This window comes from Ornithodoros turicata, chromosome 1 (assembly GCF_037126465.1).
Source record: "Ornithodoros turicata isolate Travis chromosome 1, ASM3712646v1, whole genome shotgun sequence".
NCBI lineage: Eukaryota > Metazoa > Arthropoda > Arachnida > Ixodida > Argasidae > Ornithodoros > Ornithodoros turicata.
In genome coordinates this window covers 184,506,064-184,529,841 of record NC_088201.1, presented here as the reverse complement: position 1 = coordinate 184,529,841, position 23,778 = coordinate 184,506,064, and the positions used below count along the sequence as shown (strand labels likewise).

The 23,778-nt window shown below is 47.5% G+C and overlaps 1 protein-coding gene across 1 annotated transcript in view; it reads right to left on the bottom strand.

Moving 5' to 3' along the window:
- LOC135391700 (annexin A7-like) overlaps positions 1-20,898 on the bottom strand; it is a 34,098-nt gene extending 13,200 nt beyond the window's left edge. The window contains exons 1-4 of the mRNA XM_064622059.1: positions 20,842-20,898; positions 19,239-19,280; positions 9,967-10,002; positions 4,787-4,822 (exon numbers count right to left, since the gene is read on the bottom strand). Coding sequence (XP_064478129.1) covers positions 4,787-4,822; positions 9,967-10,002; positions 19,239-19,263 — 97 coding nt within the window. The 5' untranslated portion in view covers positions 19,264-19,280; positions 20,842-20,898. The remainder of the gene's footprint in view (positions 1-4,786; positions 4,823-9,966; positions 10,003-19,238; positions 19,281-20,841) is intronic.
- Positions 20,899-23,778: the final 2,880 nt, after the last annotated feature.

The window sequence follows — 23,778 nt, the reverse complement described above, 5'->3', positions numbered from 1 at the left end:
TGAACAGGGAAGAGCTCGGCGATCGACGGCCCACACAGCTACTACGCCGCATGCGCGACCTCGCGGGCAACCCTACCACGGACGACTCACTACTACGCGAGCTCTTCCTACAACGTTTGCCCCACAACGTACGCATGATCCTGGCCGCCGGCGAAAATTCCCGCCTGGATGACTTGGCGAAGATGGCGGACCGTATTATGGATTTTGCTGGCCTTCCATCTCCAGGAGCCGTTGCCGCCCTGACCCCCCGCACCTCCCCTCCACCGGTGGACGTTGCAATCAATGCCATCAGCACGTCGCTCCAGCAACTCCAGACTACGGTGGCGGCCCTGGTGAACCGGGTGGACGCCATTCCCCCGCAGCGACCACGTTCCCCTCGGCGCCCGTTTTGCCGTCGCTGCTCGCCATCCCGTCAACGGTCTCCTTCGCCCTCTCAGCACCACTTCTGCTGGTATCATCGAAAATTCGGCGATGCCGCAAGGAACTGCCAGGCCCCTTGCTCGTGGCCGGGAAACGCTCCCCCCAACCATTAACGGCTGGCATGGCTGGGGGCGACAACAGCCGGCTCTTCCGGATCACGGACCGCGTGTCCGGCTGTCGCTTCCTGGTGGATACCGGGGCTGACGTGAGCGTCGTTCCACCAACCCCCGCAGAAAAACGACACCGACAACCAGACTTGGCTTTGCAGGCCGTCAACAAGTCCACCATCTCAACTTACGGTCAACGCTCCGTCACCCTTGACCTCGGCCTGCGCAGAGTATTTCGTTGGGTTTTTACCATCGCCGACCTCCCCTTCGCAATCCTTGGCGCCGACTTCCTCCACCATTTCGACCTTCTTGTGGATATTAGACGCCAGCGCCTCGTCGACAACACTACTTCTTTGCACGTTTATGGAGCCCCAGCGCATATAGCCGCCATTAGTCCCACCATACGGCTACCGTTGCCCACTGCTTTCGCCGACATTGTCACGGAGTTCCCCGCTGTCCTGCGCCAATCTCACGCCTCTTGCCCACCTCGCCACAGCGTCACTCACCACATCGTGACACGGGGCCCCCCTGTCTTCGCTCGCCCCAGACGGCTGGCTCCGGAGCGCCTCGTCATTGCCAAGAGGGAATTCGAGCACATGCTCGAACTGGGGATCATTCGGCCTTCCTCCAGCCCGTGGTCTTCCGCTCTCCACATGGTGCCCAAAGCAACACCTGGTGATTGGCGCCCATGTGGGGACTACCGTGCACTCAACATCGTCACGGTACCGGACAGATACCCGCTTCCCCATATTCAGGACTTCACCGCGAATCTTGACGGAGCGACCATCTTCTCCAAGATAGACCTCATCAAAGCCTATCACCAAATTCCCGTCCATCCCCCTGACATCCCGAAGACTGCTATAACCACCCCTTTTGGCCTCTTTGAATACGTGCGGATGCCCTTTGGCCTGCGTAATGCTGCGCAGACATTCCAACGATTCATCAACGAAGTGCTCCGCGGCCTGGACTTCGCATTCGCATACATGGATGACATCCTCGTCGCAAGTCCATCTCCGGAGGCTCATCGCGCCCATCTGCGCGCCCTGTTCTCGCGCCTGGAGGACTACGGAGTCTCCATCAATGCCGCGAAGTGCGAGTTTGGCGTTACCACCCTTACCTTCCTGGGACACACCATCACCCCGCAAGGCATCCGGCCACTCGCATCCAAGGTCCAGGCCATCCGAGACTTTCCTGCCCCCACTTCTCGCAAAGGACTTCGTTCATTCCTCGGCCTCGTGACTTTCTACCGACGTTTTGTGCCTCGCTGTGCTGCCTTGCTCCAGCCTCTCTACGCAGCTCTCGGCGCTGACCATCCGAAAGAGGCCCGTGCTGCCCCTCTGGAGTGGACACCGGCAGCAGAACGCGCGTTCGAAGAGGTCAAGCAGGCCCTGGCAGATGCTGTGCTGCTCCACCATCCTCGTCCTGACGCCGAGACAGCGTTGTTCGTCGACGCCTCCACCGCTGCTGTCGGCGCAGTCTTGCAGCAGCGTCAGGATGGCCACTGGAAACCTCTCGGTTTCTTTTCCCAACGCCTCTCGCCAGCCGAAACACGCTACAGCACCTTCGGGCGTGAGCTCCTCGCCGCCTACCTGGCATGCAGACACTACCGCCATTTTCTCGAGGGCCGCCCGTTTGTGCTGTACACCGACCACAAGCCTCTCATGTTCGCCCTGCGATCGGCCTCCCTCAACCACTCGCCTCGTGAAACCCGCCACATGTGCTACCTCTTGGAGTTCACGACCGATGTCCGACACGTCGCAGGCGAAGACAATGCCGCTGCCGACGCACTCTCGCGGCCGGACGTCAATGCTCTCCATCCGCCCCCCGCGGTCGATTTGGACGGCATCGCCCAGGCGCAACAGGCCGATGAAGAGCTCGCCGCCCTTCGTTCATCCCCCGCCTCATCCACCACTTTTCGGGAGATCTCGCTCCCCGGTTCGACGGCAAGGCTATGGTGCGACACCTCTACTGGTACCCCGCGCCCTTTCGTTCCCCTGGCCTTCCGCCGGCCTGTTTTCAACGCCCTCCACTCGCTGTCCCACCCTGGCGTGCGCGGCACGCAAAAGATCGTCGCAGAGCGCTACATATGGCCTCGCATGAATGCCGATGTCCGTGACTGGGCGCGGGCCTGCCTGGCCTGCCAGCGGTCCAAAATCTACCGCCACACCATCTCGCCTCCACCGCGGTTCCTTCCGCCAGATGCCCGTTTCGACCAGGTCCACATCGACTTGGTCGGCCCGCTTCCTCTGGCCAAAGGCTACCGCTACCTGCTCTCGTGCATCGACCGCTTTACCCGCTGGCCGGAGGTAACGCCGATTCCTGACATCACGGCAGAGACGGTGGCCCACGCATTCCTCTTCTCCTGGGTTTCCCGATTCGGCGTCCCGTCCACTGTAACCACGGACAGAGGACGCCAGTTTGAATCGGCCCTCTTCCGTCACCTGTGCAGCGCCCTCGGAACCCATCACATCCGAACCACGGCCTACCATCCGGCTGCCAACGGCCTGGTCGAGCGCCTTCATCGGCAGCTCAAGGCTTCCCTCCGCGCCACTGACCACGGCGACACAACCTGGCCCGAGCGTCTACCCTTCGTCCTGCTTGGCCTTCGCGCCGCGATCCGCCAGGATGACTGCAGCGCGGCCCACATGGTCTACGGCTGCCCGCTCCGCCTTCCCGGATCATTCTTCACCCCCTCGGCCCCGCTCGTGCACGACCCTTCCTCCTACATCGACCGTCTCCGCCAGCTCTTCCGGGACCTCAAGCCCACACCTACCCGCTCCGCTCCCGCAACACGCGTGTTCGTGAGCCCCGACCTTAATCAAGCCACCCACGTCTTCGTCCGCCGGGACTCTGTGCGCTCCAGCTTGCAGCCTCCCTATGACGGCCCCTACAGGGTCATCTCGCGAGCCGCGAAGTTTTTCCGCCTCGATCTTCCACGGGGACCTGACACTGTGGCCATCGACAGGCTTAAGCCCGCATTCCTGGAGTCTGCACCTCTGGTATCGCCCGACCCGCCCTACCTAGGTCCGTGCTCAGCTCCTGTCTCCAGCATTCCTTCCCCTCCACGTCGGGTGCATTGGGCGCCGCAGCTCGCACACTACGAGCCGCCCGCCGCCTCGGGTCCGGCTCCTGCACTCCTTGGCCTCGGCGCCCGACCTTTCCGCCAACCTCGCCCCTCCTCGCCAGCCTTGTCATCCGCCACGGGGGGGGAGCCCTGTAGCAGCAGCGTCATAATCATCACCAGCACCGCCATCGGTTACGCGCAGCACTGCGCGTGACCCGAGCTTTCGTTTTCGGTTCATCGCCATTAACCGTCATTAAACCCATCAACCTCAGTAGAGCCTGGTCGCCTCATTTCTCGCTCTACATATGTATTTTTCGTAACTTACATCTCTATTTTTTTCTTTATCACATCAATATATGTATTCAATAATGCGCGTCAGCCTCTTTCAGAGTCGAGTCTACACTTCGGTCATACCCCTATGAATCAATCTCGTCGTGATGTTTGCGCGAAGAAAGGAAAAGTACGCGAGCGAGCTGGTGTAACATTAACGTTACACTCCCTCCCTCCTTCCCTGAAGCTCAATGTGATGTTCCCCACTTCAATGTTTGCTTGCAAGAAGTACACTCTAGTATGCTGTGTTGTTTTTGCTTTAAAAATACTTCGGGTATTCGTATAAATATAACAAAGTTTCATATCAAGTAAGCCAATGTATAAAAATGCATCTTGTTGATAGGTTAACATTACTTTTTCAAAGTTTGTGGTCATGTTTTCTTGTGCAAACTGTGTTATCCTAAGTGGGTGTTTGTCACTTTCCTGTTAGCACCAGCGTGTCCGTCATAACCCATATGGTAGCCCTGATCATCCCGTATATAGTTGGTGTGGCTACACTAGCAATCTTACACGTTATTATTATTATTATTATTATTATTTGTGGCGTCATCTGGCGTTGTGACGTAGTTGCTTTACAAACAGCGGGTGGTCTATTCGGCTCCAGGCGCGGACAGCGATCCTTTACCCTCTACCATTGATCGCCACCCGAGTAGGTCTGTTGTCGTGGACGGTGTTTCACCATGTTTAGCCCGTACACGACGGCGTTTCATGTTTCTGTTCACCTCAGCACGACACTCATGCTTATATCTCTGACAGAGTGTTATCTTGCAAACGGGTAGACAATCGCCTCTGATAAAACAAACTAACAAAACGACAGGCAACTTGCAGTCCTAACTACAAGAATGATTGCAGTTCGAATTTGTACCGTGTGGTGTTGAACTGTCGGACGAAATTCCGTGACCTGCAACAGAGAACAAAATGTGTGATATCAGTTTAAGGGCACAAAAAGAGCAGAATTTGCATCTCAAAGTACCGTTCAGCTGAAAACAATTGTTGCACCAAATTATAATTTCAGCTCCTGAGCAGCGCCTAGCGCGCATACACATTTCGGAAGAATGTTTAGTTTACAGCTCCACTTGAGGGGGGGGGGGGGTAAGAAGACAATTATATTTTACTGTTAAGTCACCAACCAATCACAAGAGGCTCCGTCCGTCGGTTGATGACTGGTCACGCGTTCAGCAAAGCATTTAAAGGGACCGAAAAGTGAAAAATAACCCCCATATTTTTGCCAACTGTTGTGCACAACATCGTTGTTTGATAAGATACAGAAAGCTTTACTTCTCAATTCTGCATATTCTTTACGTATAAATATTTTGAAGATTGCCGGAACATGGACGGTGCTGCCAGCGAACGGCGAAAAAGATCAACTTGGGTTTCAGGTCCAGGGCTCCCAGGGATTGGTCAACCCTTACCACGTGAGAGTTAATTTTGTAGAGAACAAAGCTGACGCACATTATCTTACAGCTAAACACCATTTTAAAAATGACGCTCACTTCCATAGCTTTTACGTTAATAACTACTTCGCCGCTACGAGCTACGATCCGCCGCGCCATCTGCAAGGCCGTCTGTGTTATCGCGTTTATTGTTTACGTCGTGGGTGGTCGTGTTGGTCGCGCGAAGAGAAGTGAATGACATGTTCGTGGTTGTTGTGTCAATTATTCGAGAGGCCTAAATATGCCTGGCGTAGTTTTGGTGTTCGGGGATGCAAAAATCATGTTCGTTCACCATCGGCGGCGGGCGTTTTCTACCACAAGATTCAAGAGGAGAGTGCGCGAAAACGAATGTGTTTCGAAACACTCGGTTATTAGATGTACCCCAACAACACACTGTCATCCCAGGGATATCCTAAGAGCATCATGCATGGACGGGGGTGACATCCGCAGGACGGTGAATCTGATCCTCAAATCATCCTCAACATGTCATTTTGGCACTATATAGCGTCCCTATGGCATCCTCAGATCATCCACAGATCCTACGTAAGGACCACTTGAGAATACTGCTAGAGCATTTCTAGGATGCAATTTTTTTTTTATATTCATATCCCTCTTTCAGTATGCGCACTTATAAAACACCCCCGAAGTGGTCAGGGAACCCATATCAATGTTTTTTTTATTTATTGCATAGAGAACAGTTGCATACTGACTCTGACTCCATACATCTTGGTTAACTGCCAGAATGAAGCCTGAGTGTTCCTTTCTAGTACATAATGGACAATAAGCGCAGACGCACTCCGAAAGGTATTAGGAAAAATCTTCCCGGAAACAACACCGAAAGGTATTATCTTCCGAAGCTGAAACAGATACTGTTTATTGCTTTCACGCGCCTCTCCGTACATTCGAGAGCCATGCTCGTCTGCGACACAAAACAAAGGGTGAGCTGTCCATGTTTGTTTCGATTACGCGAGGAAAACTACTAAAAGCGAAGAATTAATTTAAGTATTAGCTCTACATCACTGCAAAGTCTATGTTTCTTACTCATTCTGGTTTGAGAAATTCAGGTGGGGCCTTTGCAAGTCAAAAGAAGTAGGACAGAATCGCACGTTTCTGTCCTTTCCACGAGGTGGTGGTGGTGGTGATGGTGATTGGGCTTGCCGTTGTCGGCCTCACGAGAAATGCTCCATGTAGCATAGACAATCATCCTTTCCGGAGGCAGATAATTTTATGCTGGACCGCCCTTTATTTCAGAAGAATGTCAATCGGGTCCAAGCATCGGCCGGAGAAAAAAAGTGTTTAGGGAGTCTGCGCTGGTAAACTAAACAAAGTAATATTTCTCGTCCCGCTATCTACCCACAGGGACGGGCACAGGACGTACCTGACAATACCTGACGTACAATGACACTTCACGGACTGTCCGCGAGTGTCATCCTCAGGATGTTCTGGGGATACACCTTGAAGGACGAGGACATGATGATACTGTGGGGACATCCTGAGGACGGTGTGTGTTCTTGGGGTAGCAGTCGTGTCGTGTGTGCTGAGATCATTTTGCTGCCGATGACTAAGAAGATGCCGTAGAAGGCGAATTGCGAAGACGTCCGAAGGAAACTGCCGTTCAGTAACCAGTGATTTTGCTTCACCGAGGTGACGAGTTCAACACAACGTCTTAGGTATGTACAGGCGTCACACATGTATAAATTCTAATATAGCGACGACGTATTCCATTTAACTTATGTTATCCTACTTGTCCCGTACTCAACATTGTCAACATCAACAAATTTAATTTTAGGGGCCTTCCAGTGTTGAAGTGGCGCAAAACTGTTTCGTGTGTGTGTATGATCAGGCACTGATATGACAGAAGTAGCTGAAAACAGGTATGCAAAGTCCACAGATGGAAGCACTAGATTTGTTACGTGTTCCAGACTTTGTGACATTTTTTTTTAGTCTTTGGACAGGTGCAGAACATTCGTATGACGTCAACAAGGGGAGAAGAAACTGGTGAGAACTACTAGCTTGTTTGAAGGTTACAAGAATACTTCCTGTTGAGATGTAGTTGTGACTTTATGACTAAGGAACGCTAATTAATTTTCTAGAGGTGCATCCTCTACACTTGAATGCCCAGTGAAACAGCAAACGTTCGTTGTCTTTGAAGTCCCACTACTGGAATTGTTCAATGTGTGTCAGAGCTGCAGTGAGCCATGCAAGGTTACCACATCATATTGGTCCTAAATTTGCAGAGTTCTCCTATCTCGGACGCAACTGCCATTTCTCTTTATTGCTCTTCCGATCCTACCTTCTCAGAGATTAATGTGGTTCACCATACACTGCATGGGTACTGGCTTTCTCTATACTCATGCTTTCGGTTTCTTGTTCTGTTGAATAAATCTTCACTTGAGTTTGAGAGCCATCACGCTGTCTACTGTGTTTGCCCCTCATCTATATTGATGTGCTGTAACGGTATAGCACATCGACATGCCAACAGCCTACCAAACAACCTTGCTTAGTCCTACTTTTGGATGGTACACGATGTGGTAACATCTACATATATAAAGTTTTAATCGACGGAGATTTGGTGTTTTTGTACAACCTTCATTGTACATTTCTTTTGTCTCACTTAGCACGCCTGAAGAAATGTTCTGATCTTCATCAAGATGACAGGTCATTGTTCGATCTGCAGCATTATTGTTCCTGTAATCTTTTCACCAACAAAGAATACAAAAGTGAACAAATGGTAAAATATAACTAGCTTGTTAAATTCAAAAGGGAAAGACGAAACTGTTTATACTTCTCATGTTTATTTTGTTGCAGGTTTTACAACTCTATCAAGTACGTCAAAACATCAGAGGACAGGAAGTCCTACTCTGTTTCCTAAATCCCTGAACAATAAAAAGAAAGATATAGTTTCAGTTGTGACAATATGTTGCTTCTGCTCTTATATTATATTTCAATTAAATGTTACGATGCATTTGTAGTGTACACTGAAGCCAGTTTCAATTTGCCAAGCTGTCAAAAGTACTTTACAAAAGTACATCTCAATTACAGTAACAGAGAACTTATGCAATAAATTATTTAGCCATTTTGGCGTACTATGCACACCAATGGTGCATGGTTAACTTTGAAACCAGATCAAGGGTTGATAATACTTGAAGTCAGCCCTGAAGTCCTTCTTTACATATGTTAGTTGGTGACGTCTAATGGGTGACGTGATAATGAATGAGTTACAAGTACTACTCTATTTAGCAAAACAGAGTTAATTAAGTGTTAGATCCCAATCTTCGTTCAATTATTAGTTGACATTTGGAAACGTGGTCACTAAGAAGTATACTAAAAGGTTATGAATACAGTTCAAGTGAATGACATTGATGAAAATTATCTTACTCCTCACATGAGACTCAATTGAGACATGACTATAACCTACAAATACAGCTATGCCCACAGGTTACTTAACCCTCCAGGAACAAACTAGTAATTATAATATGCTGTTCCTGAAGAAATAAGGGTTTTCCGTTCAAGTAGCTCGTAAAGACCACACGGCGCTGCCGTGTATGTTGCCATGCTCTTCGGTTTCTCGGATGTATGTAAAAGACACTTGCAGTACTTCGGTGTCAAGGCACAGTATTTCGAAACATTCGTTAGTTCTGATGCAATCGTCTGCTTTTCACACGCATTCTCTACCCCTCGGCAGCAAAAGCCGTAGTATGCATCCGTAGTATCCGTCGGTTTGCATTTCACACATGAACCCCTGCACGACGAAAAAACAGCGCTTGTTTCGGCTTACACAAGTGCTTCTCCCTGATACATGGAAATTTCACAAAGCAGTTCATGTTCACGGCACGGTGAGCTACAGCGGAGGACGAATGTGACTCCGATTAATCTCTGGACGAGGAATCTTCTGCTGCGAAGAACACACTTTCCAGCACGCTAACGCACGAACAACAGTTCTGTGTGAGCGACAGTTCTCGAATGCGGAATTCCAGCGCACTCATGTCCAAGAGGCTCGACATTCTCGACGTAGAAAGTGGTCACAAATGCCCACTGCCATTTTCGTTTTCGCCGGATAAGCGCCCGGAAGTGCGCGTATTACATGCGTCCTCGACAGATGGCGCGGGGTCATGCAATTGTTGACAGACTGCTCGGTTTTCTACTAGGTCCCTGGACATGCAATTATGGAAAATTCGATTACAGAAAAACTACAGCGATTTCAGCGGAGTTCTTTGATATTTGAACTTTTGAAGGTTCAAGCTTTTCGCTGAACATAAAGTTTCGATAGGTTTATATTCACTTTTCGGTCTCTTTAATCAGTCAATGGCACTTCTATACAGAGTGCCTTCTCTTCGATGGTTCCGTCCGTGAAGCTGTCTCTGGTAGACATCAGAAGGCGTCCTTTACAATATATGTTGGGTATTATCGAGAAAGAGGGTACGTGGTTGCATGCACTGTTCAATTACAAAACACGTCCACCTATACACAAAATCTTGCATGTGCGTGCAATCTCCCATGCAATTTGTCCATATAAGCGCAATGCACTGGATGCCTTAAGAACGCATTGGCATCTCGGACAAGAGGAAAATTCTTTATGCTATCCCTGCCATTCAACTCAGTAATCACCTACCCTGTGGCGGTGGCGAATGTGATGTCGGGGAATAACCTGTAAACGAAAAGATAGATATATGAGTGCGCGGCAACACTTACAGAAATACCTTTCCGACAGCACTGAGACGTTGTTCCGCTTGGTACGGCTCAGAAATAGAAGCTCAGGCAGGCCATACTGCGGAACACCTTTATTCCAATCAAGAATTAAGAACTAGAAGAATTAGGTGGAAGCATGTTGGCGGATACAACCACGCTTGATAAAATTATACACGATATGCCATCGTCGATAACATTCCTTCCCCCTTAAAGCAGCATGGAAGTGACCCCAAAAATATTTTTTTGTTTTTCGCTGCGACGTGTTCAGCAACGAATAAAATGAGCCCCTGCGAAAGAACGATGAGCGCAGGCAACGTACAGAGCGCGCGCAAGGCTCGGTTCCGCACCACCTTTCAGAAACCCTCTCCACATCCAAAGAGCGCATCGGCGAAGGAGAAGACGTCGTGACGTATCACGGGCTCCGGCACGTGACCAGTGAGGTTCAACGGCACAGCTGAAGCATGTATAGGCGGCACGCGGGCCGAGAAGAAAAAAACTAACAAGAAAGGCCCTGGGCAGTTTCTGCGTCACGCGGGGCTCGTGTCTCTCGTCCGCGACTGTTTTTCCCGACTGTCTTTTGTATATTTTATTACGCATTGACAAAACGCCGCACAGCGAAAATATTTTGCATGGTGACTCCTTGTGGACAGGTTCACAGATGAAGCAGGATTTCGAGTCACGTTAAATGGTCACTTCCATGATCCTTAAAGACGAATTCAAAGACATGCAATGCAGTACAACATGACAACACTAGAATGCACTTTCCAGCACAGAAACACTCAATACGTCAAACGGTCAGGCGGCTTCCTGATTCGTGTACTGCGCCTCGGTGTCGGATCATGCTCATCCATGGTATTACCATTTGGTACAGTGGTTGTGTCCGATACGATTATGACGAATGTAAGCGCCGATAACATGGAACACTTTTACTCTTCTCATTCGATCTCTCCGTTGTCTTCGCTTGCATACTCTCTCGTCTTACACCCTTGCCGTGCCATTTCATCGACGGATCCATGTCGCTTGAACCAGTGGTAGCCGTCGTCAACCGCAGTCCTCTTGACTGTTTCTCCGCAGCCTCCATAGCTGTTGCCAGTGATACAGCCCTCTTGAAGCTGTATTCCTCGTCGTCATCACTTGCGAGGAGTCGGAAACGAATATTACCATTGCGAAGTCCGCAGATAAACATATCCCGAAGAGCTCTGCCCCATTACGCTTGGGGTTCGCATGTTGAAGTCAGCTTACGAGGGGCTACCATGAAGCCAGTTTCGTCTTCTGCATGTATCCGTCGCTGAAATTCTTTGCTATCCGTGACAACAGAACGCTTAGGCTTGTTATGCATCCTGACCGCTTCAACAATGTACTCAAATTTTGTTGCCGCCGCGGTTTTTGGGGAATAGCAGGTTGCGTAACATATGCGTCACGCCTACAACAGTTATGAATGCCTGCTTTTTCATGTCCTCAGTGAACCCGTTGACCGCACTGAAGGTTTCGAGGCGCTCGCAGTACACTTCAAAATTTCCCGAAGGAGAGTGGAATTCAAGCATAGCTCCCACGAGGGTTGTGTATCCCGCTGTTCTGTCCACGACCTCGGCGGATGCCGTGGCTCCGTCAGCTTTTCGCATTGCAGTGCAGCCTAAGAGTAAGCAGCGCTCATTCCCTACTAAAACCTCCCGTGCTTGCTCATCTTATCTTCGTCGCCAGTGTAGAAGTTCAGACAGGCATATTGCGGAACACCTTCATTCCAGTCAAGATTAATCGAAGTTGAAGCATGTTTCTCCCTTACCACCTCGGTGGGCAGATAAAACCGCATTTGATAATAGTGACCTTCTGGAGTACAGACGCCAGCTATCATGTAAGATACTCCATCGTCGATAACTGTCATGACTAGAGAGCGGAGTTTTAGGCACTAACAGGCACAAACAAGTCAGCCGAAAACTGTCTTGCGAACTTGGACGCTTACCAATCAGTGGGTGGAGCTACTGACAACGTCGTCATGCGCCGGATGCTTCCCACTGCATTGGTCATCTCAGATGGCTTATGGTTCTGGTGACAACAACCATTTCCGTTCATGACTGAACTTAAGTGCCTGCTTCAGGAGGAGTTTTTACCCCCGGATTACGTAATGCGCATACATGAAGAACTGGCAGTCCGTGGCACGCGGAACTGGCAGCACGCGGAGGAAACCCTGGTAGAACACATCTTTGCAGTCCAAGAGCTCTACCGCAGAGCTGAACCACTCGCGATGGAACACGAGAAGGGTGCCCGCGCTATTCGCCATTCCCACCCTTCTTTTAAGGTTTACTTTCGATGTCGAAGCTTTTCTCCCCTCGATGGCCTGGCTAATGAAGCCCGTGTCATCCATGCAGATTTGCTGGCGAATTTGAAGTGACACACACCACTTAGGGCCAGGGCAAACACTGAGCCTGGTTGCGCATTGAACGGACCGAGACAGTCCCTAGACGCGGAACTAAACCCTGTGGGGCTGTAGGAGTGCATGGCGGTCCGCCCGCCGGACCGGTATATCGTGCTTCGGACCCTTTTTGCATATCAGTAAATGAACGTGGCTTGCTGCAACCGATTGTTAGCCTGAAACCTTGGTAGATGTTCGCATGTGACGTAATGGGTATTTATCCCGGAAGTCCCCGTGGTAACCAGTATCTATAAGTTGTTGCAGATCACTTCACGAAGTGGGTTGAGCTTTTCCCGCTGCGGAAGTTTGTGTCAGCTGGGCTCTGGGAGAGACTGCAAGACTTCTTTACCCGGTTTGAATTGGCGGGCCAGCTCATCCCGAATAACGCCTCGTACTTCACAAATAGGTTGTTTCGTGTTCTGCGCTGAGCATACGTCACGTATAGACGTCCCCTTACCACCATCGGTGAATATAGATGGGCGAGTTAATAGCAACGTGAAGGTGATGTTGGCACCAAAAGGTAAGGAATATGACAACTAGTCCCTGTAGTTGTGCTCGGTTTAATGGCCATGAATCGAATGACGTGAGTGACATGAATGAATGCGCGTGATCATCGGATGCATGCTGACCTGAGCATCGTCGTCGTTTCCAATGAACTCCCGGTGCCAACCATGGACAACGAAACAAAACAAGATACATACAGCAAGCATGGTGGATGAGGAAACACTAAAAACTCTAGATGGCTTCAGTAGGGCTCTGAAGTAGTCCACGAGTCCTGCAGAAAGCCACCAGTGCTACACCGAGCAAGATTCGCCACGCGGAAACATTAACGAGTAGTCTCCAGATTCCAGAATTTGGCACCACGACTGGCAATGGAAGCACTGCAGAAGAATGCGAACATCTGAGATATCGAGAAAATCATAAACGTTCCTGCTCCGCATCGGAGAAGTAGACGGTATACAATGATCGAATTTGAGAAGTTCCGACAGTACTCCCGCTATTCTGAAATGAGCCACGACTTGAAGAAACCATAGCTTGGGATGCTGAGCGAAGTACGGCGCTAGGCGTATGGCGAATTGACCAATTGACCAACACTCAAAAGGGCGGCGCTGAGATCTCTGGCGTCCACTGTCTGGTTGACGGTCATGTCAAGTTCGGATCACCAGTGTAATGAACCAGCTGGGTAAAGTAAGGTGTCCGATATAGGTGACTGCCAGAGGAGAATTTGTTTATTCTGAAGCGCGCAGAGCGCATCACAGCGCTCGCTAGCTGGTCGCACCTCGTTGTCTTTCCTAGAGATGACACAAACAGAAAACGCTTCGACGTTTTTTTTTTTGTTTATTGCTTACTCGTGCTGCCAAGTGCGGACCTCGCTTACCGGTGCAAACCAAAACACCGGAGGAGAATAGGTGGTAACGGAAAGGAAAGGGAGCACTGCATACTACAAGGATAGTGCTATACGTCAACCACTAAATAGCAAAATAAAAGTTATCTTGCTTCCACCAGCGGTTGGTTAAACAGTGGAGGTTGTGAGTTTCGCCCCAGGGTGTCGGAGCGAACCGAAAACCAGAACCGAAAACCGAAAAAAAAACGCTATTTTGGTGCGAACCGGAACGGAATCGAAACCGTATACGCTTTTTTTTTCGCTCAGGAGGAAAACCGAAAAATTCATTTAACGGTTTTCGGTCCAAGAGCAAACTTTGCCAGTGTGGATTACGAATAGGCGAACGAAACTGACGTCGAGTGTTCTGAAGTCATGTCATGGCTACTTTACGAGGGTTACGGCTACGGTGGAATGTATGTCGGTATACTATGACCCTTAGGCTCCCTTTGTAGCGTTTTATCGTTCGCGCATATAGACTTAGAGGTACAAGGGACCAGTTGTGACTCTCTACTAATGTGCCGTAGTGTTCGTTTTAATTTCATCCGCCCAAACTCTCCTCAACTAAACAGCACCCCAGGGGGGCTGCGTAACTGCTTCTCTTTCAGTAATGCCGCGCACCGCGTCCCTTGTTTGAGAGCAGCGAAGTTGAATACATTTACATATCGGCGAGGCAAGCGCGTGCGAAGTGGCCCTTCGTTTGTGGACAGGGCACGAAGAAAAGAAAACGGAGCCGTCGAGCGCATTTGTGAGTGAAGGTGTTCCTCGATTTGCGTCGTACTCGTGCGGTGGTGGTTGCTGGCTAGGAAGCAGCAACAGACATTCGGATGGGACGCGATCGCACCAATCCAGCAAGAAATTATTTTACGTTTGACATCACAACAAACCGTTTGTATCATGCGCTTCAAGAAAGGAGAAAGCATATTTCAACATACAGTCTCCTACAGCAACCAGGAGCTACCAATTTCACAGCTGCCTATTAATATTAAATGCCATGTATGTGGAATAAACGGGTTTACATTTTGCAACATTGATTTTTTTTCTGGGAATGATTGTGCCCACCAGAAGCGGAACCGGTTAAAACCGGTATGAACAGTTATATTTTTGCTTCGGAGCAGAACCGGTACCGGACCGTTTATGATAGAACCGAAACGAAAACCGGAACGAAAAACGTTTCGGTTCGACAACTTGTTTCGCCCAACAAAGGCTTTCATGTGCAGTGTAACTTTACACTCAAGTTTAATTTGAACAACGAAACGCGTATCTAGAAAACGAACATAAAACAAAACAAAACACAGAAAACATGGCAATCTAACAGTGCGGTGAAACTATTGTTTCTGTCTCTCTTGACATACTACAGCGGCACGGAGAGACCACCAGGGTTTAAATATGTTAAAACAGATGGAAGAACGCTGTATCATTAATTAGCTCAGATGAATGGCTACTTTGAGCAACTGCCTTGTTTGCGCTGAAACCCGCGTAGTCCAGTACCGATAGGAATAATGTAGAACTAAAACGCGTTAGAAAATCCTCAGCCTTTCGACACATAAAATGATGCAGAAAAAAAATTCAGAACGAACTCGTTGAAACCACTCCAGAAAGTGACTGTCGCTCAGAGTGCAAGAGACAGAGTGACGCGGTCGTGGTACAATTTTCTGTGGCAATTCAGAATTTTCTGTGGCCTAGTTGCCAGGTGAAGTACTTCTCACGTCGGTTCTCTGAGGGGATTTCTAAAAAAAGAATTGCATCCGTAAATATGTGACTCATCGGTCGGTACTCGCTGTAATTAGATTGTATAGAAAGAGGTTTAGTCTTCGAATTGTCACGAGGGAGTCAAATAAGTTCTGCACAAGCAAAATATGCTCTGACAAGTGCGAACAGGGAAGTATTTGACACTTACATAGTAGTTGGATAAAGAAATATTCATACGTTTCAGCTCTGCTGTCAACAGGCTGCATCCAACATTTCTACATACAGGCGTTTATAATGATATCACATGTTTTGTCTTTTCTATTTCAAGTGGCTCTGAGAAACGTTCCTGCCTGCAACCGGCAGCCGTCGACGACCCCACTCGTGTGTAAAGTACTTGCTGTCTTTGGAGCAGTCAGGATCAGGGTATGAAACCGAAGACGGAGGCATTGCCTGCAGCTGTCAATGGTAGAAGTACTAGGCTTTGTGCATATATATGTTACTATGTACTTTGGAAAAGTAGGTTAATTTCTTGGTATGCCTTTGTGCAAAGAGAGGAAGTGCTGACGATGTCCGATAACTTGTCCTTACATTTGCAGGTCTACTCGGTGTTTACCCTGCATGTTACTAGAAATAAATACTGTACCACCAACATCCATGCTGCCTTTGTGACTTTTATAGACATACTGTGCATGAGCCAGATATATACTTCCAGGTGCATGTGACAGACATATACCTGCATCAATAACTTCTGCATAAGGAAAATATGCTCGGACATGCATGATCAGAGAAATATTTGATGCTTGCATAGTAGCTGAATAAAATATGAAATAATCAAATAAGAAATATGTACAAACTTCAGTTCTAATGTCAACATGGGTCACTTGCGTCAAATTGTTGCTATGAATTATGTGCAGTTTGAGATGTCAAAGCTAATACATGCATATGACTCAGTTGACATATCAACATTTCCCACTGTGGTCGTTTGGTCTTTGCTGCACTTCTACCGCGTAACGTGAGCATACAGGGGAAGTCTGTGGGACGGACGGAGAAAAATAGCTACTTTGTTAAACGTCTAAATGACATTCCCAAGGTCTACAAAGAAGTCCATTTTAGAAGTCTTTTTGACTGATACTAGCGCACCTTGTGCTACCTGGGGTGTGCTGCCTCTAGTTTTTGCCCAAACTCATGCTTTTCAGGTCGTGCAGTTTCTCTAGCTGGCCTGCATCTATCTCATAGTCTCGATGAAACACCAGGTGCGTTATTTTCGCCACCCATTCAATAAGTGGAGGGCTGTGTGACACGACGAGCAGACGGCGGACCCAGTAATACGGAAGTCGAAACAGCACGCACGCTATTGACTCTAGCAAAAACTGGAAAGTCATTGTGATGAACGACGAAGGCGTACTGCAACATCCGTGTACCGTGTTGCAAGAGATGTACACGCATGCATCATGTCGCATGTTTCCTGGGCAGTGAAGTTGCTGGACAAAGGATTGGCGGCAGTTTTATAGACATATTTCTTTTCTGTCAAGAGCACGCGCTGAGACATTGATGAATATCAGTTCATAAGACAGGATGCCACACGAAAAACGCTTTTGTATTTGGATCGGGCAGTCCGGAACAGCATTTTTGGCGCCGCATCCGTTCACAATGTGCTGTACCTGCAGTTGCTTCTGGACAGCGTTGCATCTTCTGAATCGAAAATAAGGAGCGACATCAATGCAAATACGACACATGGTGTAATAAGTACCAGAATTAGTGTACAAGAACCGGGCAAACTGATATTCAGCCGAACCCATTTACTACAAATAGCACGGCTGACTGCATCCACAATCTGCACCCTCATATCCCACACAATGCCCCATATGAATGTCCTGAAGAAATGGTCAGAATGGTTAGAAATCTTCACCTCTTCAAATGGTCAGAATATATTTGTGCGAATTTCATATAAACGGGATGTCTTCTGGATGTCCATTTGCCAGGTTCGGTGGGACAATCAAAGCATATTTCCCGTGGATGTCAGTCCTGTCATAACATGGCTGATGTCTCAGAGTGAATTGTTTCATCCACATATCTCTGGGAGCTTCATTGAGGCCGTGTATCTGCAGGATGTCCAGTCTCGGTGGTTTCATGAAATGTCAAAATCTCGTCCCTGACGGTATGTTACAGGAAGCATAAACGCGCGGAAGAGATAAACGCGCGATTTTGTATGCTTACGCTTCTTATGCGGACAGGCGGACATCTTGTCGGAAACAATAACTATTGGACGACCAACAGATTTTTTGGGGAGAATGTGAGATAACAGATTTGTAGCCAGTCAATATCTAAGTCTCACTTCTTTTTTTAAAAAAACCCTGAAGCAAGCACGTACATTGTGATATAAACAGCCAAGTTTTGCTATGCAAATAAAGCCTGAGCCGCTTTTTCTCATTGCCTGTTTCCCTGAATTAATTATTGATAACACTTATGTTCGATCAATCCCTGAATACGCATGCTCATTTAGGGATCGGCAGACTCACTGTGACAAGATAAAGTTTGGTAAAATACAAAATTTAACTACTCGCTCCGTCATAAGGGGTACGGAATCGAGTTCAGCGCAACGTTCACAAAAACCGGCTACATAAGAATCTTGTTAAGGAAACTGAGTTTCACAAAGTTATCACAGCACTTTTCAGTGTAACACTAGGATGGAAAAGGCCTTATTTATTATCCCCTACTGTAATACCCTAATGGGATGGGCGCTGTTGATAATTAAATAAATTGATTAAATAACTCAAGGAATTTTCCTTGCTGGTTCAAATACTGTGTGTCGTGTTCTCACGTTTCAGCGCACGTCCAAACAAGACTTTACTGTGGAGATAACGAATGGGGTATCTCAGAGCCCCAGGTGATACCGCATTCCTGGTGTTAATGGGGGAATCTATAATGGTGAACCCCAGGTTGTCAGCTGAAGGTCTCCCTTATCCCGAAAGTTCGTACGTGTACTTTATTGGTGCAAAGTTGCGGAGAGTCAGATCATAAACCGACCACTTTGGTGGCGCTCATGAGCATAGCTCTCATACTGTCTTGGGTCCTTGCAATAAACAGGTACTAACGCTGCCTCATCGTTTGTGTCAATTTTTAACTGTCTGCTCCGTCTTGTATATTAGTTTCAACTTCACAGGGCTGCAATTTCAAGCCCCCACAAGCATAACTGTTTTCGAGGCTATACAAATAATTACGCACACGAACTATACTAGAATCATGTATATCCACATGTTCTGCACCAGCGATATGCACCCCGAAAAAAGTTACACTCGGTTGTTTGTGAGAAAAAAAATATCGATGTATTGTACTGAATTGCATTATGATCTACTGTCTAGTATGCACCGGGATATTGGAAGGCATACCCCAAAAATATGAAAGAAGAAGCGGTCTCGACTGCCTATTATCAGACAGACAAATTCAAAACCGGATGATTAATTATCAGTAGCTTTATGATCAAGAAATCGTCATTCGCAAAGGCCCTGGAGTACAAGAATTGCATTTAAGGAGCAGCTAGTTGTTTTAAGGACATATGATTGACACGTTGAAATGGTGCACGTCAGCATCTACCCATGCAGTTGCTTCGACTGCCGGTTTTGCCTCTCAAGCAAAAGTCTCAGGAAACGGGCTGCAAGCAATCTGAAGAGAGACTGTTCTACTATTATAACTCAAATCATGAATTACATACCGCGTGCTTCTGCAGGTTCGGACATGTCTGATATCTGTGGACCTAGAGAGAAAAGACGTGTGTACGTTTCTCAGCCCAAACAAGCATTAACTACATTGGAACAGTGTTTCAAAATGGAGGACGTCTATATACGTCATGGCCATTCTCTGGAACGGACATAATGTACCAGGATTTATAATAAAAAAGCAATGTTCTCGTTGCTCGCATTGCTGTCGACCATGCTGTACCATTTTACAATGGTGTAGCTGTTGTTGTTGTTGTTAGGCAGGGGTGAGAGCATTTCATTTTCGGAAACAGCGAGCTTCGTTGCATTGCCGTCAATGAACTGAAGAAATAACGTGTTTCTTGATATCCTGCGATACTTTCAGTGGTGTGTTGTAAAAGACTGTTGAAAACAGCATCTGCTATTGTAAACCGAAAAATCCGAAGGGCTAACATAGGAAGCTGCTACGTCATAATGGCGGAGGAAAGTAGTTAATTTGATTTCCTACTCTCCTTCGCACTTCACGATCGGAGCATTCCAGTTCTCCTATACAGTACGAGCTGGGAAACGTTTTCATTTTGTTCTCACTAGAGACAGGATTTTCAGGGATATGCCTTCTCGTCGGGAGACGTACAGATGCTGCCTTTCAGTGTAAGCACGAATCAGGTCAAAGGGGACCCATCGGTGCCCTAATATCAGAGCCTTTTGGGAAATAAGCGGTGATAAGTGCCTAAACGTTACATTACTTGCTGCTTCGTGTTAATTTCACAGTTTTTACAACGGTCGAGGACACGCTACGCCGCGCTTCACCACTTGATACAAGTGTCTCCCCCTGTGAGAGAAAGTGAATTCTTGTTGGCCGACATTCCTTGCACCCAGTGCAAGACCGTGAGGCCCAATGAGGCTCGTGCACATTACGCCTATGAGCCAGGTGGCTCGGGGAAAAATGGGCATGCGTCGAGGGCGTCATACTGCGGGTGAATGCAGCAACGGGGGTGTGATTTTACAATATCCCCTCGTATAGTTGCACGCATACCGCAACGATTAACTGCATGCTTCCTGCTGTGACAATGTTTCCTCGAGTCATGCGACCAACATCACTGCACAAGCGTCATTGCTTCTGGCTAATCATGTTCCAGGTCGCCAAATGTAAAACTTTGGAGCACAATGTGTCAAACGTGGTACTTGTTGAAAATAGTAGTAGTGAAAATAGTACAGTCATGAAAATAGCAGAAAAAACTAGTGTGTCAAACTTCTGAAACAGCCTCCATTCCCCATGCTGATAATGCTGATAAACTTGTTCTTAACAGCAGGACATTTTTTGAGGTTATTAGAATTATTCTTTAACGTACCACTCCAGAGCGTACCACTCCACTTGCATGGAAATTTCATTGAAGAAGTATCTTTCCACGGAGTACAGGTTACTCGAGAAAAGTAACTAAATTACAGTTACAGGCACACATGATCAACCGTTCGTCAACTACGGAAATGAACCAAGAACACCCATCGCAATGACTCTTACAATGCTGTGATTAGCCCACTTGTTGTGCTTTGCTATGTGAAGTGCAACATAGGGGTATGTTTATTCCCCAGCCGGTATAAAGTAAATGATGGACTTACAATGTACGTTCAAGGAGCCACAGAGAAATGATGAATCAGAATGAACACGTGCACGCAAGAAGAATATCATGGTAAGAAACTGTTTTTCTTCGTCATCCTTCACCACCACGCGTGTTAGACTGTCGGTTTAGACCATGTTCCAGTAATAGAAGAACGATTCACCTGAACGTGTTGCACTAAACACAGGGAGTACCACTTGGACAGTCTCAACACCACACTTTGATCGCTTAAAGGAGAAGTTGAACTCTACACTTTTGGTTAAAGAAATCAAAAAGTGCACCGCTTCAGGTGCACGTCACGGGATGCTCTCATTCCGTGGCAAACATTGGCAACTAGGACGAACACCAGCAATTCATTGTTCACATAGTTGGCGTTAGACCACAGCAGAACATTTATCTGAGCATCTGAGTGAGAACCTAGCCTGAACCCTCTAGCCTGATACCTTTATTCTGATGTGCTCCTCTGTGAAAGGGGTTTCTCAATGGTTTGCTTCGTCAATTCACACACTGTAAAAATACACCTTGCTGTGACGGGAGACAAATACTGATTCAGCTTCTTTCCTCACTGGTATTACCACTCGCAAACAAACAGGACACCTGAGTTGTGCCTATTCCGGGCCTACCAGCCGCTTTCAAGGTTCCAACGATCAAAGCCTTTGTATTGCTGGAGAGCACACTAGCAAAAGGCACGTACTGTGCCGGGAAGCCATCCATCTGAACTCTCATGTGTTTTGACACCAAGCAGCGTTCATGAAATAGTGAAACCGAACCCATACCACTGGTGTTTCAACGAAAAGAGACGTTGCGTAGTAAGCTTGTAATTTCCAGGCTTAATCAAAGTGAGAGCCCGAGCGCAGGGGACCACAGAAATCGCTCGCAAATAGGGCAACATTATAATTTGTTATTTTATATTTATTCAAAACGGCAACAACATGAATAATGTAGGGGTCGTGGTCAACAGGGTCAACTAGCACAGACTCTGGGCCGAGCATATTCCCGTAACTATCCATGTAACCGCGTATCCCATACATTGTCATTCAATCAGCACTGCCTTGAATAGGACTGTTCTAGGCAGCGCTGACTGCCTAAACGTCGACCCCTCAATGTAACTCTAAATCTATTTCTCGAATTTCCCATTTAATTTCTTTTTTTAATGTAAACAAACTCGCAATAACATCAGCTTAGCAAGATGCAGGAACACCTGTTTTGCAGTCGGGAAGTCAGCCTCAGAGCAAACAATGCAATGTGTGCCCAGTGTATCCATCTGCAAACAAAATATGAGACAAACAAATTAGTAGTTGTGTAACTGCTTATTTGCTTACAGTCACAAGTTACTATAACGGCTTATAGCCACCTACAATATATTCAATCCTATCCAATACACGTCCATTTCATCCTAGAGTGCAGTATTATCATTTCCAAGTAAGAAAGACACGCAGCTATTTAAAGTGCCACCGAATGGATGAAGGCAAAAGCACGCATGCAAAAACAACGCGAAGCAAGGAGTGGCCACTTACCAGAAATATTCTCCAAATATTCTTCTTGCTGGTCAGAGTAGCTTAACTCTCCTATATGTATACATTTCACTGTTTTAGTTTTCTTTTTGTTTTTGTTGTTTTTTATGAGGAGGACGCAAAAAGCGTTCTCTTCCTCAAAGTTCACCAGCGAGTTGGCCATCTTCAACTTAAACGATCATGTCTATAGGCCTGTTTCACGATGTTTGTGGGCGCTCCGAACCATGCCCTTCAGCGCCACATGTAGCTGAAAGCGCGCAACTCGGTCGCGCACCATTATCTGCGCAAATCGATCAGCTTCAGAATCATGTTTCGTCTGTACTGCGGGTTTCTGGAATTAAAATTCCTGACTAAATTATTTACGGACTGGAACTTACGGATAGGAGAGGCGCTAATTCAGCACGTCTATGGATTAGAAGAAATTGACGGCGACATGACGCTCATCAAGGGGAAATGCATCTGGCAAGTGAAAGACTGTAAGCTACAACGTGTCTTTGAACGTATGTATCATTTCCTCAAAATGATTTACATAAAAGTGGGCGTGATCGGTAAAACAACACATTTAGTACGTCGTAAATCCGTATTCCGTTAAAGTGCAGCACACCCCTCTACGTACTGCACTTGCTTCACGCGCACATGCAAACGCCTCCGGCGCTTGTGACTTTCGACTTCGTCCACAGCATGGGCGTTCCCAGAATTTTGTTTTCAAGAGGGGCACGCTGTGGCCCCCTCTTTTCCTGGAAATGGGCGCTGCAGACCCTGCGGGCGTTCAGAGGTTCATATTATGATATCAGAGAATAATCGTGACCCATGTCTAAGGACCCATAATTTTCACAAGTGACCCGGAGCTTCGGTGAGGACACCCCCCTTGCTCCCTTTTCGCTACGCCCATGGCCCATAGCGTCAAGTGTCACAGAACACGCTAAATTTCGCAAGTTCCTGCGACAGCATACTGGTAAGTGGAGGCGTGAGTGAATAAATCACACAACTAAAAGTTCCGATTTCTAGAGTCATACCCACAATTCCTGAATCGTTACCTGTACAGCAGCGCAAATAACGTGTTGAACTACGTGTCTGTTTCTTACCACGTAATGACTTGACATTTGCTATAGGTCTCAAAAACACCTCATGGAGTGCCTTCTGCACCTGTAAATCTGGCACAGCTGAAAAATGCAAGCATGCTGCATCCGTTTGCTGCTACGTGAAAAAAAAGTGACGACAGTTCGTGCACAGCAACCGGAAAACCCAACTAGAAAACCCAAGCGGGATATGCTGTTGTCACCCCCGCTTCTCGCTTGGCTTTCTCGTATGGTTTGGCGGGGAAACGGTACGACGTCACTGCAGGAATCCGACCCCTCGTGTTCTTCAAGCTATTAGAACAGTTTAAAGTGCAACAGTATGATGTACACGTCTTTCTTTTCTTT